The sequence below is a fragment of the Gorilla gorilla genome, chromosome 18, assembly GCF_029281585.2.
Source record: "Gorilla gorilla gorilla isolate KB3781 chromosome 18, NHGRI_mGorGor1-v2.1_pri, whole genome shotgun sequence".
In the NCBI taxonomy this organism is placed as follows: Eukaryota; Metazoa; Chordata; class Mammalia; order Primates; family Hominidae; genus Gorilla; species Gorilla gorilla.
Window position 1 is genome coordinate 21,357,250 of NC_073242.2, and position 15,528 is coordinate 21,372,777.

General features: G+C 45.0%; 1 protein-coding gene across 3 annotated transcripts in view; it reads right to left on the reverse strand.

Annotated features, from left to right (window-relative positions):
• EEF2K (eukaryotic elongation factor 2 kinase) overlaps positions 1 to 15,528 on the reverse strand; it is an 84,137-nt gene that overhangs the window by 52,293 nt on the left and 16,316 nt on the right. For all 3 annotated transcript variants that reach the window (XM_031002903.3, XM_063699540.1, XM_063699541.1), the window contains exon 2: positions 12,062 to 12,383. In XM_031002903.3, coding sequence (XP_030858763.2) covers positions 12,062 to 12,307 — 246 coding nt within the window. In that variant the 5' untranslated portion in view covers positions 12,308 to 12,383. The remainder of the gene's footprint in view (positions 1 to 12,061; positions 12,384 to 15,528) is intronic.

Genomic DNA, 15,528 nt, shown 5'->3' on the forward strand with positions numbered 1-15,528 from the left:
CGCACCCAGCATGGGCAAATTTCTAAGACCTATTGTTTAGGGGGGAAAAAAGCAAGTTACAGAACAATACAAACACTATGATACCACTTACTGGTGGAGGAAACCCACAAATCAATACCATGGATTTTCTAAGGATGTGTGTGTCTGTAGACATACACACAAATGTATACTTATATGCAAATGCACAAAAAGAGGTCTGAAAAGTAATTTATATGAAACTAATATAATTCTTATCTCTGGGAATAGAAAGGGATAAGAAGTTGCTCAAGGAGACCTCAGTTTATCTATGTTGTTTGCATTCTTTTTACAATGAGAATGTATTTAGGTAATGCATGTGTAAATCAAAGTTAAGAAACAAAAATTACTGGGTTTGACGATTTTTTTCTTTTTCTTTTTTTTTTTGAGACAGGGTTTCACTCTGTTGCGCAGCCTGCAGTGCAGTAATGCAATCATGGCTCACTGAAACCTCAACCTCCACCTCAGCCTCTCGGGTAGCTGGGCCTATGGGCACACGCCACCACGCCTGGCTAATTTTTTGTATTTTTGTAGAGACAGAGTTTCACCATGTTGCCCAGGCTGGTCTCAAACTCCCGGACTCAAGTGATCCACCTGTCTTGGCCTCCCAAAGTGCTGGGATTACAGACATAAGCCACTGCGCCTGGCCAGGTTAGATGATTCTTAAGGCCGTGCCAGCTCTAATATCCTCTATTTCTAAGGATTCCGGAACTCAGTTGTTGAGTAGGTTAATTAATCTTACATAGAACAGAGGGCTATGGGACGGGTGTGGTGGCTCATGCCTGTAATCCTAGCACTTTGGGAGGCCGACGTAGGCGGAGCACTTGAGGCCAGGAGTTTGAGACCAGTCTGGTGAACATGGTGAAACCCCCTCTCTACAAAAAATATAAAAATTAGCTGGGCATGGTGACATGTGCCTGTGCTCCCAGCTACTCAGGAGGCTGAGGCATGAGAATCGCTTGAACCCAGGAGGTGGAGGTTGCAATGAGCTGAGATTGCACCACTGCACTACAGCCTGGGTGACAGAGCAAGACTCTGTCTCAAAAAAAAAAAAAAAAAAAAAAAAAAAAGATGTCTGTGGATATTTCATAAAAAAAGGAAAATATAATTCTGGCTACAGAATAGAAAGGCTGTGGTTCTTCAAAGTCTGAGAGTACAAAATAAAAATAAATAATAGTGAAATAATAATAATTATATACCAGGAAAGGGAGATGGAAATAATAATAATGATTACTGTAGTAATAATAATTTACTTCATCGAGTATGCCAGGAGTGAGGGTGGAGTGCTGGCAATATGTTTGCAAATGTTTTGGCACGTGGGATGTTATCACTGTTGTTGCCAATTTTATATTACTGTTATTATTGCCATTATCACAGTAATCAAGGCCTCTGGATCTTACTTGAGGACACATCCAGTGACTCACCCAAGCCTTTATCACCTGTTACAGTCACTTCATGTTATAAAATCATTTTTTTCCCCATCATCACTTCTGCAGACTTTATGAAATACAGCTCAGAAGTCTAGGCAACATGGCGAAACCCTGCCTCTACTACAAATACAAAAAATTAGCCAGGCGTGGTGCCATGCGCCTGTAGTAATAGCTACTCAGGAGGCTGAGGTGGAAGGATCACCTGAACCTGGGAAGTCGAGGCAAAAAAAAAAAAAGAAATACAACTCAGAGACAGCCCAACTACTCTCCCCTCCTGCAGAGCACTAATGGGCTTAACCAAACTCAAGGGCTCAAATAAAAGAAGCGGAAAGAAGTGGGGGAACACAGTGAGGCTCTGGAATGGAAAGAGCCCAACAGTGGTGCGTAGAGGCCACAATCTATGCCACATGCACTTAGAGGTTTGGTACAATTATCAGTGGAACCCAGCATGGAATACAGCAGCAAAAAACTGGAAACCAAGCACAGTGGTCACGCCTGTGATCCCAGCAATTTGGGAGGCCAAGGCAGGAGGATCACTTGACACTTGGAGTTCCAGAGCAGCCTGGGCAGCATAGCAAGACCCCATTTCTAAAAAAAAAAAAAAAATACAAAAATTAGCCAGGCGTGATGGCGCATGCCTTTAGTCCCAACTACCTGGGGAGCTGGGGTGGGAGGATCACTTGAGCTCAGGTGGTCGAGGCTACAGTGACCCATGATTGTGCCACTGCACTCCAGCCTGGGCAACAGCATGAGACCCTATCTCTTAAAAAACAAACAAACTGGCCAGACGCGGTGGCTCACGCCTGTAGTCCCAACACTTTGGGAGGCTGAGGCAGGCAGATCACCTGACGTCAGGAGTTCGAGACCAGCCTGACCAACATGGAGAAACCCCATCTCCACTAAAAAGCGCAAAATTAGTCAGGCGTGGTGGTGCATGCCTGTAATGCCAGCTACTCAGGAGGCTGAAGCTGGAGAATCACTTGAACCCGAGAGGCAGAGGTTCCAGTGAGCTGAGATCGTGCCATTGCACTCCGGCCTGGGCAACAAGAGCGAAACTCCATCTCAAAAACAAACAAACGTGGAAACTGCCTAAGTATCCCACAAGAGGCAATGCTTAAAGAAACTGTGGTGTAGCCATACAATGGGCTGACAGAGCCATCAAGACACTAGATCCATATTTACTCATCTGAAAAGACATGATGATTTATTGCTTGCCGGAAAAAAAACTGGTTACTGAAGACATATATAGCATGATTCTACAGTAGCAACAAAATGTCCATATTTGTGTATAAAGTGAAATACAGTAAAGTCTGAACTATACACTAAGATCTTAATAGCAAAATATCTGCACTTTTTTTTTTTGAGATACAGTCTTGCTCTGTCTCCCAGGCTGGAGTACAGTGGTACAATCTCAGCTCACTGCAATCTCTGCCTCCCAGGTTTAAACAATTCTTGCGCCTCAGCCTCCCCAGTAACTGGGACTACAGGTGTGTGCCCCCATGCCCGGCTAATTTTTTGTATTTTTAGTAGAGATGGGGTTTCACCATGTTGCCTGTAATCCCAGCTACTCAGGAGGCTGAGGCAAAAGAATCACTTGAACCTGGGAGGCAGAGGTTGCAGTGAGCAGAGATGGCACCACTGCACTCCAGCAGGGGCAACAGAGTGAAACCGCCCCTAAAAAAAAAAAAAAAAAGAAAAAAAAGCAACAAAAAACAATTATGCTTAGTGAAAGAAGCCAGACATAAAAGGCCACATGTTGTATGATTCTATTTATGTAAAACGTCCAGAAAAGGCAAGTCCAGAGAGGCAGAAAGTGGACTGGTGTTTGCCTGGGGCTGGGTGGGATGTGTGTATTAGAGCGTGATGGCTAAGGGGTATAGAATTTAGTTTTTGGGTAAAATGTTCTAAAAGTGGTTGTGGTGATGGATGCATAATTTTATGAATATACTCAAAGGCTTTGAATAGTACATTTTAAATGGGTAAATTGTATGGCATGTGAATTATATTTCCAAAAACTGCTAAAATTTTTTTTTTTTCCTGTTGCCCAGGTTGGAGTGCAGTGGTGCGATCTTGGCTCACTGCAACCTCCGCCTCCCCGGTTCAAGTGATTCCCCTGCCTCAGCCTCCTGAGTAGCTGGGACTACAGTCTCACACCACCATGCCCAGATAATTTTTGTATTTTTAGTAGAGATGAAGTTTCACCATATTGGTCAGGCTGGTCTCGAGCTCCTGACCTCAGGTGATCCGCCAGCCTCGGCCTCCCAAGGCAATCATTATTCTTTGATCATGCTGTTAGAGCTGCCCTCAGTGGGTTACAAGTATGAGTGTAATCACCAAAGTTGGCCAAATAAGGGCATGGGAAGCAGGTGTACCCACCCATCATGGGGGGCACACACGATGGTGTAACCTCTATGAGGAGCAACCGACAACACCTATCCCAGTTTAAACACACAAACGTTTTGCCTAGCCAGTTCACCTCTGGGGGGTCCTCTGGTGGGCACGCCCATTCATGGGTGCAAAGACACATGCACAAGGAAGTGCTGTTTGTGGCAGGACAAGACTGGAAATAACCTACATACCCTACAAGGAGGGGCTGGCTACATTTATTATGGTGCTTCCAACAGTGAAATGATATTCAGCCATTAAATAACTAACAACAGGCTGGGCATGGTGGTGCATGCCTGTGGTCCCAGCTACTCGGGAGGCTGAGGTGGGAGGATCACTTGAGCCCAGGATTTCAATGCAGTGAGCTATGATCACACCACTGCACTTCTGCCTGGGCAACCCTATCTCAAAAGAAATTTTTTTAAATGAGGTGATCCATGTGTATTGATGTGGAATGAGCTCTGAGATATTCTCAGATCAGGAAAATATTTTTTTGCCGGGGGGCAGGGGAGAGGGTCTCGCTCTGTTGCCTAGGCTAAAGGGCAGTGGTGCAATCTCTCACGGCAGCCTCTGCCTCCCAGGTTCAAGTGATTCTCCTGCCTCAGCCTCTGGAGTAGCTGGGATTATAGGTGCCCACCTCCATGCCCGGCTAATTTTTTTTTTTTTTTTTTTTGTATTTTTAGTAGAGACGGGGTTTCACCATGTTGGCCAGGGTGGTCTCGAACTCCTGACCTCAAGTGATCTACCTGTCTCGGCCTCCCAAAGTGCTAGGATTACAGACGTGAGCCAGTGCACCTGGCTGAAAATAATATTTAAAAATAAAATTTCCCACCTTAATAAGAAATTAAAAACATGTATTTGCTCCCTATGCTTATTCCAGAAAATGTAGAAATGACAGAGAAGGAGAAAAGGAACACAGTCCCTCCTAATCCAATCCAAAGACAATTCCTGCTGCCTGGTGATGTGCTTCCCCTCAGGCCTTGGCTGTGTGTGTACGTGCGAGTTTCACAGAGCTATAATCATGCTGTATTCTTTTTAGATTTAACTCTGGAGCAGAGGCACTTTCCCACGTTATCATAAACTCTATAAACATCTTTGGATGACTGCCTGATATTCTATGGAGAGGGCGGCCCCCTGAATGGTTCTGCCACGTCTCCACGGGAGCTTGGGCAGAAGGCTGGGCTTGACAGTGATAGAATCTGACCTTTCACAATCCACACCCAATACCTGCCGGGTGTGTTCCTTGGAGGGAGGCCAGCGGGCCATTTTGGTTAAACAATCCAGGTTGCCAGGTCACAGTAAGTTAAAAAAAAAAAACCACTTAGGTTTATGGGATGCTGAGGGAACAAAGGTTGGAAAACTGAGCTGTTCTCTCCCTCTGAAGCCACCCCTGGCAACACTAACCCAACAGAGCCTGCTTTCGATAACCTAGAAAGTAAGCAATGAAGTGCCAACTCCCGTCCACACACAGTCAAACATTTTACCAAGTCCTACTATGCAGGACCAAGGGAATGGAGGTCGCATCAGACACAACCCTACTCTTGCAGTCAGGTGCTGACTCAAACAAAGAACGACACTGGAGAATGACTCACACACATAAAGGTCTGCTAAGAGCCCCACGGAAGGCAGAGGAGAAAGCCTGGAAAGGTTGTCTTCAATCTGGGCTCTGGGCCAGGCTCAATCGCTTATGCTTGTAATCCCAACACTTTGGGAAGCTGAGGCAGGAGGATCGCTTGAGGCCAGGAGTTCAAGACTAGCCTGGGCAACGTAATGAGACCCCATCGTTCCAAAAAAAATTAAAAAGTTGGCCAAGTGTGGTGGTGCACGCCTGTGGTCTCAGCTACTCAGGAGGCTGAGGTGGGAGGATCGCTCAAGCCCAGGAGTTAGAGGCTGCAGTGAGTTATGATCGTGCCACTGTACTCCAGCCTGGGCAACACAGCAAGACCTTGTCTCTAAAATTAAAAAAATAAAAATTAAAACTGGGTTCTGAAGGAGGCAGAACTGTAATTTTGATAGACCAGGACATCAGTTGAAAGAAATTTTATAAGGCAGAGGTGTGAAAAAGGGAAGCCCATTCCAGGAGCTTCCAGATGTGTGTGAGTGGAGGGGATGAACAGAGCCTAGAAAGGTCCTGGAGCGGAGGGACCTAGAAGACACTCCCATCCTGGTGATGAGGCTTTTTTTTTTTTTTTTTTTTTTGTTTAAGACAGAGTTTCGCTCTCGTTGCCCAGGCTGGAGTGCAGTGGCGCGATCTTGGCTCACTGCAACCTCAGCCTCCCGGGTTCAAGTGATTCTCCTGGCTCAGCCTCCTGAGTAGCTGGGATTACAGGCATGTGCCACCACGCCTGGCTAATTTTTGTATTTTTACTAGTGACAGGGTATCACCCATGTTGGTCAGGCTGGTCTCAAACTCCTGACCTCGTGATCCACCTGCCCCAGCCTCCCAAAGTGCTGGGATTACAGGTGTGAGCCACCGCGCCCAGCCAGAAGTGATGAGGTTTGAGGAGGGGGTATTTATCAATGTATTTGAGGAAGAGGAAGTTACCTGGTTGTTTTACTTTGTTTTTCTTAACAACATCTTTTTCTCCACATAAGTGATACATACATATGTGTAACTTTAAAAGTTTAAAATGTTTAAAAAATATACAAAGCACCCCTTTAATGGTACCTCTCCCATAGAGAGAACTGCCACTAACTGCTGGGTGCAAACTTCCCCTTCAAATGGTTTTTGCTATGCAGATACCAATATATATGTATATACATTTTTAATAAAAATAGGATCAGGTCAGGTGTGGTGGCTCACGCCTGTAATCCCAGCACTTTGGGAGGTCGAGGTGGGTGGATCACGAGGTCAGGAGTTCAAGACCAGCCTGGCCAACATGGTGAAACCCCCGTCTCTACTAAATATACAATAAATAAATAAATAAATAAACAAATAAAAAATTAGCAAGGTGTGGTGGTGGGCGGCTGTAATCCCAGCTATTCGGGAGGCTGAGGCAGGAGAATTGCTTCAACCTGGGAAGCAGAGGTTGCAGTGAGCCGAGATTGCACCACTGCACTCCAGCCTGGGTGATGGAGCAAGACTCTGTCTCAGAAAAGAAAAAAAAAGCATCATACTATATTTCAACTTGCTTTTTAACTTAACTACATATATAAAAATGCTAACACTTTTTGACTTTATTATGGACCAGGCTTGTGCCAAAGGCTTTTTATGGATTTGCACACACACATACTATATGTAATAGTAGGCACTGTTTTAGAGTGAAATCATGGCCAGGCGTGGTGGCTCACTCCTGTAATCCCCCTTTGGGAAGCTGAAGTGGGATGATTGTTTGAGCCCAGGAGTTCAAGACCAGCCTAAGCAACATAGTATGAGACCCTCTCTCTATAAAAAAAAAGTAAAACAATAACAACAACAAAAAAGGTCAAATCACATAGAATCATCTTCATCTTTGGACCAGCCTGGGTAACATAGTGAGACCTCATATCTACAAAAAATTTTTTTAAAAATCAGCTAGGAATGGTGGCATGTACCTGTGGTCCTAGCCACTCAGGAGGCTGAGGTGTGAGGATTGCTTGAGCTCAGGAGTTCAAGGCAGCAATGAGCTATGATCATGTCACTGCACTCCAGCCTGGGTGACAGAGTAAGACCGCGTCTCTAAGATAAAAGAAAATAAGAAGAAAAGGCTGGGCATGTGGGCTCATGCCTGTAATCCCAGTACTTTGGGAAGCTGAGGCGGGCGGATCACTTGAGGCCAAGAGTTAAAGACCAGCCTGGGCAACATGGCGAGACCCTATCTCTACTAAAAATACAAAAATTAGCAGGGCATAGTGGCGTGCACCTGTGGTTCCAGCTACTTGGGAGGCTGAGGCACAAGAATCACTTGAACCTGGGAAGCGGAGGTTGCAGTGAGCCAGGATCACACCACTGCCCTCCAGCCTGGGCGACAGAGTGAAACCCTGTCTCGAAAAAAAAAAAAGAAGGAAATAAACATCACTTTGTTCTAATGTAAACACAGCATTCTGTGAGAACCAATGCCTGTAATTTAAATCAGCCCCTCTTGTGGACACTTGAGCTGCCCTCCTGGGGGTGGGTGTTCATTTCAAAGCTGCCTTAGGACAGGAAACAGGATCAGTGGAAACCTGCCCCTTCAGGGGCGCCCCGACCCCAGAGGAGACCCACGGGGCTATTTCTGGAGCTGCCTGCCCCAGAGTAACTCCAGCTAGAACTCTGGGCCTAAAGGGAAAACATTACCCAACTATCTCCAAGAACTAAAATTATTAATTTTCTAAAAGCAGATTAATTCAGAAGTTATGGAAGATTATTTTTAATTTCAAATCCCCAAGTGGTAATAGGCATTTTGTTTACAGTACTGATACTTAACTGTTTGTGAGGATTTGATTAAGTAAGGGTAGTGGTACTGCACTTTTGATTTTTTACCCCCACCAGTTATTATAAAAAGTCCAATAATGTTCGCCTTTCCCCCCTTTCTTTTTTTGAGATGGAGTCTCGCTCTGTCACCCAGGCTGGAGTGCAGTGGCACGATCTTGGCTCACTGCAACCTCCGCCTCCCGGGTTCAAGTGATTCTCATGCTTCAGCCTCCCGAGTAGCTGGGACCACAGGTGGCACCAACACGCCCGGCTAATTTTTGTGTTTTTGTAGAGACGGGGTTTCGCCATGTTGGCCAGGCTGGTCTCAAACTCCTGACCTCAGGTGATCTGCCTGCCTGTGCTGGGATTACAGGCGTGAGCCACCGCGCCCGGCTTCTCCCCATCTTCTTTATACCAGCTTTGCTACGGTATGAACACAAATCCCTACCAAAATAAGTACACTTTTCCTCAGTCCAGAGAAGGATGTCCAACTCTAAAAAGTGTTTTTTTGTTTGTTTTTTTACGATAACCAACATGAAGAATCACATTGCACATATGTCTCTGTACCCACATACACGCACATGCAGGGGTGCTTTCAAAATATTCAACACAAAATTGGACAAATGTAGAAGACACGTGAGATGGAAACCTTCCACAGTATGAGGTTTTTGTGGTTTTTTTTTTTTTTTTTTTGAGATGGAGTCTCCTCTGTTGCCCAGGCTGGAGTGCAGTGGTGCGATCTCGGCTCACCACAACCTCTGCCTCCTGGGTTCAAGGGATTCTTCTGCCTCAGCCTCCTGAGAAGCTGGGACTACAGGCATGCACCACCATTGTGGAAGGAAAATAAAATAAGTAATAATAAAGTTAAAAATAATAAACATAAGTAATAGTTAACATTAAGTATAGGTTATTTAGAAGTTATACATAGGCTAAGAAATTTAAGCAGCCCCTCCCAGCACTGCTAACAAGTTGCAGCTATGAGCTTATCTCAATCTTCCAAGCTTACTGACTGCCTCCAGACCCCCGCGTATTTCTGTAATTCCTGTTTTCCCTTACCCCAGCTCGAGCTGTCCAGCTTCAAAGTTGACTGGTCAAGATAACGAAATTATATGTTTTCTCAGAATTGTCACGTGTTAAATAATTTACTGTCTTTGTCTGAAACCTGTATCCTGCCTTGTTTTCCCGCCTCAAACGACATATAAGCAAGCCTGCTTTCTGTGTCCCAGTCGGCAGCCATTTTAGGCATGAGCCTGCTGTCGGCCCGGGTACCTGAATTAAATAAAGTTCTCTTTGGTTTCCAAAGGTCTCTTTGTCTTTTCCTTGGCTGGAGTTTTATTGTAACACCATGCCCGGCTAATTTTTGTATTTTTAGTAGAGATGGGTTTCACTATGTTGGCCAGGCTGGTCTCGAAATCCTGACCTTGTGATCTGTCCGCCTCAGCCTCCCAAAGTGCTGGGATTGCGGGCGTGAGCCATCGCGCCCGGCCCACAGTATGAGCTTTTAATCAGTAAACAAATTTGGGAAAAGGTAATTAATTTGTGGAAAGGTTTTAAAAAAAATATTAATTCTCATAATCAGTGACAAATTATTAGGGCCACACTCCTGGAATGTGGCAACAGAGAGGGAAATAACACTTATTAAGCACCTATAATGTGTGACACACAATACTAGGTATTGTTTCAAAAGTAATGATTCATAAGAATTTAGTCTTGCTTGAACCTGGGAGGTGGAGGTTGCAGTGAGCCGAGATTGTGCCACTGCACTCCAGCCTGGGCGACAGAGTGAGACTCCATCTCAAAAAAAAAAAAAAAAAAAAAAAAAAAAAAAGAATTTGGTCTATCCTTCATAGCTGTAACTACATAGGATGGCTGTAAGCATTTTTTCTTTTTTTTTTTCTTTAATAAAGATGGGGTGTTCCTATGTTGACCAGGCTGGTCTCAAACTCTTGGCCTAAAGCGATCCTACCATCTTGGCCTCCCAAAGCGCTGGGATTACAGGCTTGAGCCACTGTGCCCAGCCAAGATAGCTATAAATGTTAAATGAGATCATTTTTTTCAGTGTCCCTAAAACAAGTTTCTATCAAAGTAACTAATAGTTATTATATTTGTTTCTCCACTTGAATGTCTCTGCTGATAAATGGGGAGATTGTTAAGTCTGTAAACAATTGCTGTTTGCCTGTCTGTACTCAATGCATAGCCTGGTGACAGATATATAATATGTAATAAATAAATGCAAATTTCATGTAATCAAGTATCCATGCTGGCACCTACCAAATGGTTTTCAATAAAATTATGTTTTTAAATTTATTTTAGGCTGGGTGCAGTGGCTCATGCCTGTAATCTCAGCACTTTGGGAACCTGAGGCAGGTGGATCACTTGAGGCCAGGAGTTTGAGATCAGTCTGCCCAACACAGTGCAACTGTTTCTACTGAAAATACAAAACTTTTGCTGGGTGTGGTGGCACATGCCTGTTATATCAGCTACTCAGGAGGCTGAGGCACAAGAATCACTTGAACCCAGGAGGCGGATGTTTCAGTGAGCCGAGATCCCACCACTGTATTCCAGCCTGGGCAGCAGAGCAGAATACAAAAAAATAAAATGAATAATAAATGTATTTATTTTATTTTAATTTTTTTGAGAAGCAGTTTCACTCTTGCTGTCCAGGCTGGAGTGCAGTGGTGCAATCTCAGTTCACCGCAACTTCCACCTCCCAGGTTCAAGTGATTGTCCTGCCTCAGCCTCCCAAGTAGCTGGGATTACAGGTGCGCACCACCACACTTGGCTAATTTTTTGTATTTTAGTAGAGATGGAATTTCACCATGTTGGCCAGGCTGCTCTAGAACTCCTACCTCAGGTGATCCACTTGCCTTGGTCTCCCCAACTGCTGGGATTACAGGCGTAAGCCACCGCACCCAGCCTATTTTATTTTTTGAGAGACAGGGTCTCACTATGTTGCCCAGGCTGGTCTCCTAGGCTCAAGTGATCCTCCCTTTTGTACTCTCAAAGTGCTGGCATCACAGGTGTGAGACACCACACCTGACCTAAAATTATGTTGTTAAATAAATTCTTTCAAAAAATTAACAAGTGGCTGGGCGTGGTAGTTCAAGACCAGCCTGGGAAACCCCATTTCTACAAAAAAAAAATTTTTTTAATGAGCCGGGTATAGTGGTACAAGCCTATAATCTTAGCTACTCAGGAGGCTGAGGTGGGAGGCTTGCTTGAGCCTAGGAATTCAAGGCTGCAGTAAGCCATGATTGTGCCACTGCACTCCAGCCTGGGCAACAAAGCGAGACCACCACGTTTATAAAAAAAAAAAAAAAAGAAGGAGGAAAAGAAAGAAAAAGAGAGAAAGAGAAATAAGGTCCTTAGTTTGGGGATTTTCTATTGCCATAGATAAATAAACGTTTTTACAAAGAAATAAGATCTTTACAGTTTGCAATGTTCCCCAGTAGTTGCTATTTTATTCTGTTCTGTTCCATTTCTTTAAAAAAAAAAAACACACAAAAAAAAAACAGCACCTCTGCACTCCAGCTTGGGTGACAGAGCAGAACTCTGTCTCTAAAGGAAACTAAAATAAATAAACAAACAAAACAAAACATTGGACAAAACTCAGCAAAAGGTTTTCACAACTCCGTAGTGTGTCCTGGGCTACTATTTGAAAAACACCCAGTTCCAAGGTAATGAAATTTATTTTAAATCAATAATACCCTCCCTGCTTAACAAGTATATCCTCAGCTCAGGGTTTAGAGCACTGTCCAGGGTTTGGAAATACGAAGAAGACCCCAACCAGCGACTCCAACCCTCCATCCCTTACAGCAGCTAAGCCAGGTGGGGAAGGTGGAATAGGTGGCTCACTCACCTTGAAGTGGAAGGAGTTTGCCGGGGACCCGCTGGAGCTATACCGCTCACTTTTTGTTAGGTTGCTGTAGTACTTATTAACCTTGGAATTGACATTCTGGTTCGAGCTTGGGTCATCCGTGATGGGGCAGATGAAGTAACCTTCCTCATCGTCGCTGTCCCCATCGGAATCACCATCATGGCCAGCTCGGGGGGACTGGCCGCCATCAACGCCTTCCAGGCGGAAGATGAGATCTTCGTCTGCCATGTTCCTGGGGTGCCCGTTTTACCCAAGCAGTATCCGGCACAGCCAGAGTTACTGGACAAATGCAGAGGCGAAGGTCCTACAAGGAAAGCAAGGGCCAGAGAGTGGGTGCTGGGGCCCAGGGCTGCGAATTCGCCCGACCCTCACCCCAAATGCTGCAGGCTATCGCAGGAGCTGGCACCCTTGGGGTAAAACCTAGAGCTATCTTTTGGGGAGGCAGTTGGCAGCACCCAGGAACATTTTAAATTCGAAACCCGCTGACCCAGTCATTCCACTTTTAAGAACTCAGTGTTTGCAAATGTTAGAACCAGGTTGGGAAAGCAATGGCTTCTTAAGCAGAGTGCTCTTTTTAGCACATCAATTAGATCGAGGCACTCCTCTGCTTAACGCCCACCCCCGGCAGCTTCCTTTCACATTCATAATAAAATCCAAATGCCTTGGTAAGGCTGCAAGAGCTGCGTTCATCTAGCGTGCTGCCCACTTCTCCTCCGGCCCTGGCTGCTCTCCAGGTACACTGGGTTTCTTTCTGTTCTGTGAACACATTAAGTTCATTCCGACCTCCGAGCCTTTGTACTTGCTGTTCCTTGTGCCTGGAACAACCTTTCTAACAGTGGGTTCTTTCTCATCATTGAGCTCACAGCTCACAGGATGCCTCTTCAGTGAAATCTTCTGTGAATCCCCAAATCAAAGAACCCTTAACCCAACATGCATATCCAATCACTCCCTTGCATATCACCCTGTTCCATTTCTTTCTTTGTTCTTTTTTTTTTTTTTTCTTCTGAGACAGAGTTTCACTCTTGTCACCCAGGCTGGAGTGCAATGGTGCGATCTTGGCTCACTGCAACCTCCACCTCCCAGGTTCAAGCCATTCTGCTGCCTCAGCCTCCCGCGTAGCTGGGATTCCAGGTGCCCACCACCACAACTAGCTAATTTTTGCATTTTTAGTAGAGATGGCATTTCACCATGTTGGCTAAGCTGGTCTTGAACTTCTGACCCCAGGTGATCCTCCTGCCTAGGCCTCCCAAAGTGCTGGGATTACAGGCGTGAGCCACCACATCTGGACTTTTTTCTTTTTCTTTTTTTTTTTTTTTTTTTTTTTTTTTTTTGAGACAGAATCTTGCTCTGTCATCCAGGCTGGAGTACAGTGGTGCAATCCTAGCTCACCTAGGTCACTGCTTGACCTCGCAGGCCCAAGCAATCCTCCCACTCAAACCTCCCAAGTAGCTAGGATCACAGGTGTATGCCACCAAGCCTGGCCAATTTTGTTTGTTTTTTGTAAAAACAGGGTCTCCCTATGTTGCCCAGACTGGTCTCAATCTCCTGGGCTCAAGTGATCCTCCCGCCTTGGCCTCCCAAAATGCTGGGATTACAGGCATGCTTCATTTCTTCATTGTGCTTTTCTCAAACTGAAATCACCCTGTTTACTTTGTTATTGTCTGTATGCCCAATACCTCCAAAAGTGTCTGGCACAGAGAAGGCACTCAATGCACTTTCCCAGAATGAAGGAGTGGCCCTAAAAGCATTGTTTGTTTGTTTGTTTTTCTTTGAGACAGAGTCTCGCTCTGTGGAGTGCAGTGGCATGATCTCGGCTCACTGCAACTTCCGCCTCCCGAGTTCAAGCAATTCTCCTGCCTCAGTCTCCTGAGTAGCTGGGATTACAGGCATCCACTACCACGCGCGGCTAATTTTTGTATTTTTAGTAGAGACGGGGTTTCACCATGTTGGCCAGGCTAGTCTTGGACTCCTAGTCTTGGACTCCTGACCTCAGGTGATCCGCCTGCCTCGGCCTCCCAAAGTGCTGGGATTACAGATGTGAGCCACCACGCCTGGCCTAAAAGCACTTTCTGTAGCACAATCAGTAACAGCAACAAAACAAAACCCAACAACCCCAAATGTCCAATAGAAGCTCATTATACAGATTACAGTATTTCTCTCTACGCCATGAAATACTCCGTGACTGTTAGAAAGGGGACGGTCCCATACCCACAAACACACAAGAATAATCAAGAAAGAGTTCAGGAAGATTGTAGGATAGAACTGTCACATTTACAGCCACCTGATTTTCAACAAGGGTGCCAAGATAATTCACTCTCAGTTTTACAGTCACTTGATTTTCAACAAGCCAAGATGATTCAACAGGGAAGGAAGAATCTTTTCAACAAATGGTGCTGGGATAAATGAATATCCACATGCAAAAAAATGAAGTTGATCCCCTTCCTTACGCCATACCCAAAAATTAAGAAATTAGAAAACACTCTGGCACCAGCCTGGCCAACATGGCGAAACCCTGTCTCTACTAAAAATATAAAAGGTAGCCAGGCGTGGTGGTGCATGCCTATAATACCAACTACTTGGGAGGCTGAGGTGAGAGAATTGCCTGAGCCTGGGAGGCAGAGGTTGCAGTGAGCTGAGACTGTGCCATTGCACTCCAGCCTGGGTGACAGAGTGAGACCTTGTCTAAAAAAAAAAAAAAAAAACAAAAAAAAAAACAAAAAAAAAAAAGAACAGAAAAAAACAACATCTCAAAAAGTTAAACACTGAGTTACCGTATGATCCAGCAATTCCCCTCCTAGGTGCTGACATACACTCCAATATGGATGAAACTTACAACCACTAGGGGAGGTGAAAGGCAGTCACAAAAGACTATACACATTGACTAATTCTCTGTATGTGAAACTTCCAGAGAAGGCAAAGCTACAGCAATAGAAAATAGATTAATGGTTGCCTGAGGATGGAGGTAGGGTGTGGTGGTGGGAATGGTTGGGGGAAATGGGGAATGATTGCTAATGGGTATGGGGTTTCTTTTGAGTTGATGAAAAGGTTCTAAAATTGATTGTGGCTATATGACTATGAATATACCATTGAATTGTACTATCTATCTATCTGAGATGGAGTCTCACCCTGTCACCCAGGCTGGAGTGCAGTGGCACAATCTCGGCTCACTGTAACCTCCGCCCCCCAGGTTCAAGTGATTCTCCTGCCTCAGCCTCCCGAATAGCTGGGACTACAGACACGCACCACTGTGCCCAGCTAATTTTTGTATTTTTTTTTTTTTTTTTTTTAGGGACGGGGTTTCACCATGTTGGCCAGGCTGTTCTCGAACTCCTGAACTTGTGATCTGCCCACCTCAGCCTCCCAAAGTGCTGGGATTACAGGCATGAGCCACTGCGCCCAGCCAGAATCGTACATTTTAAATGAGCAGATTGTAAGGTATGTGAATTATA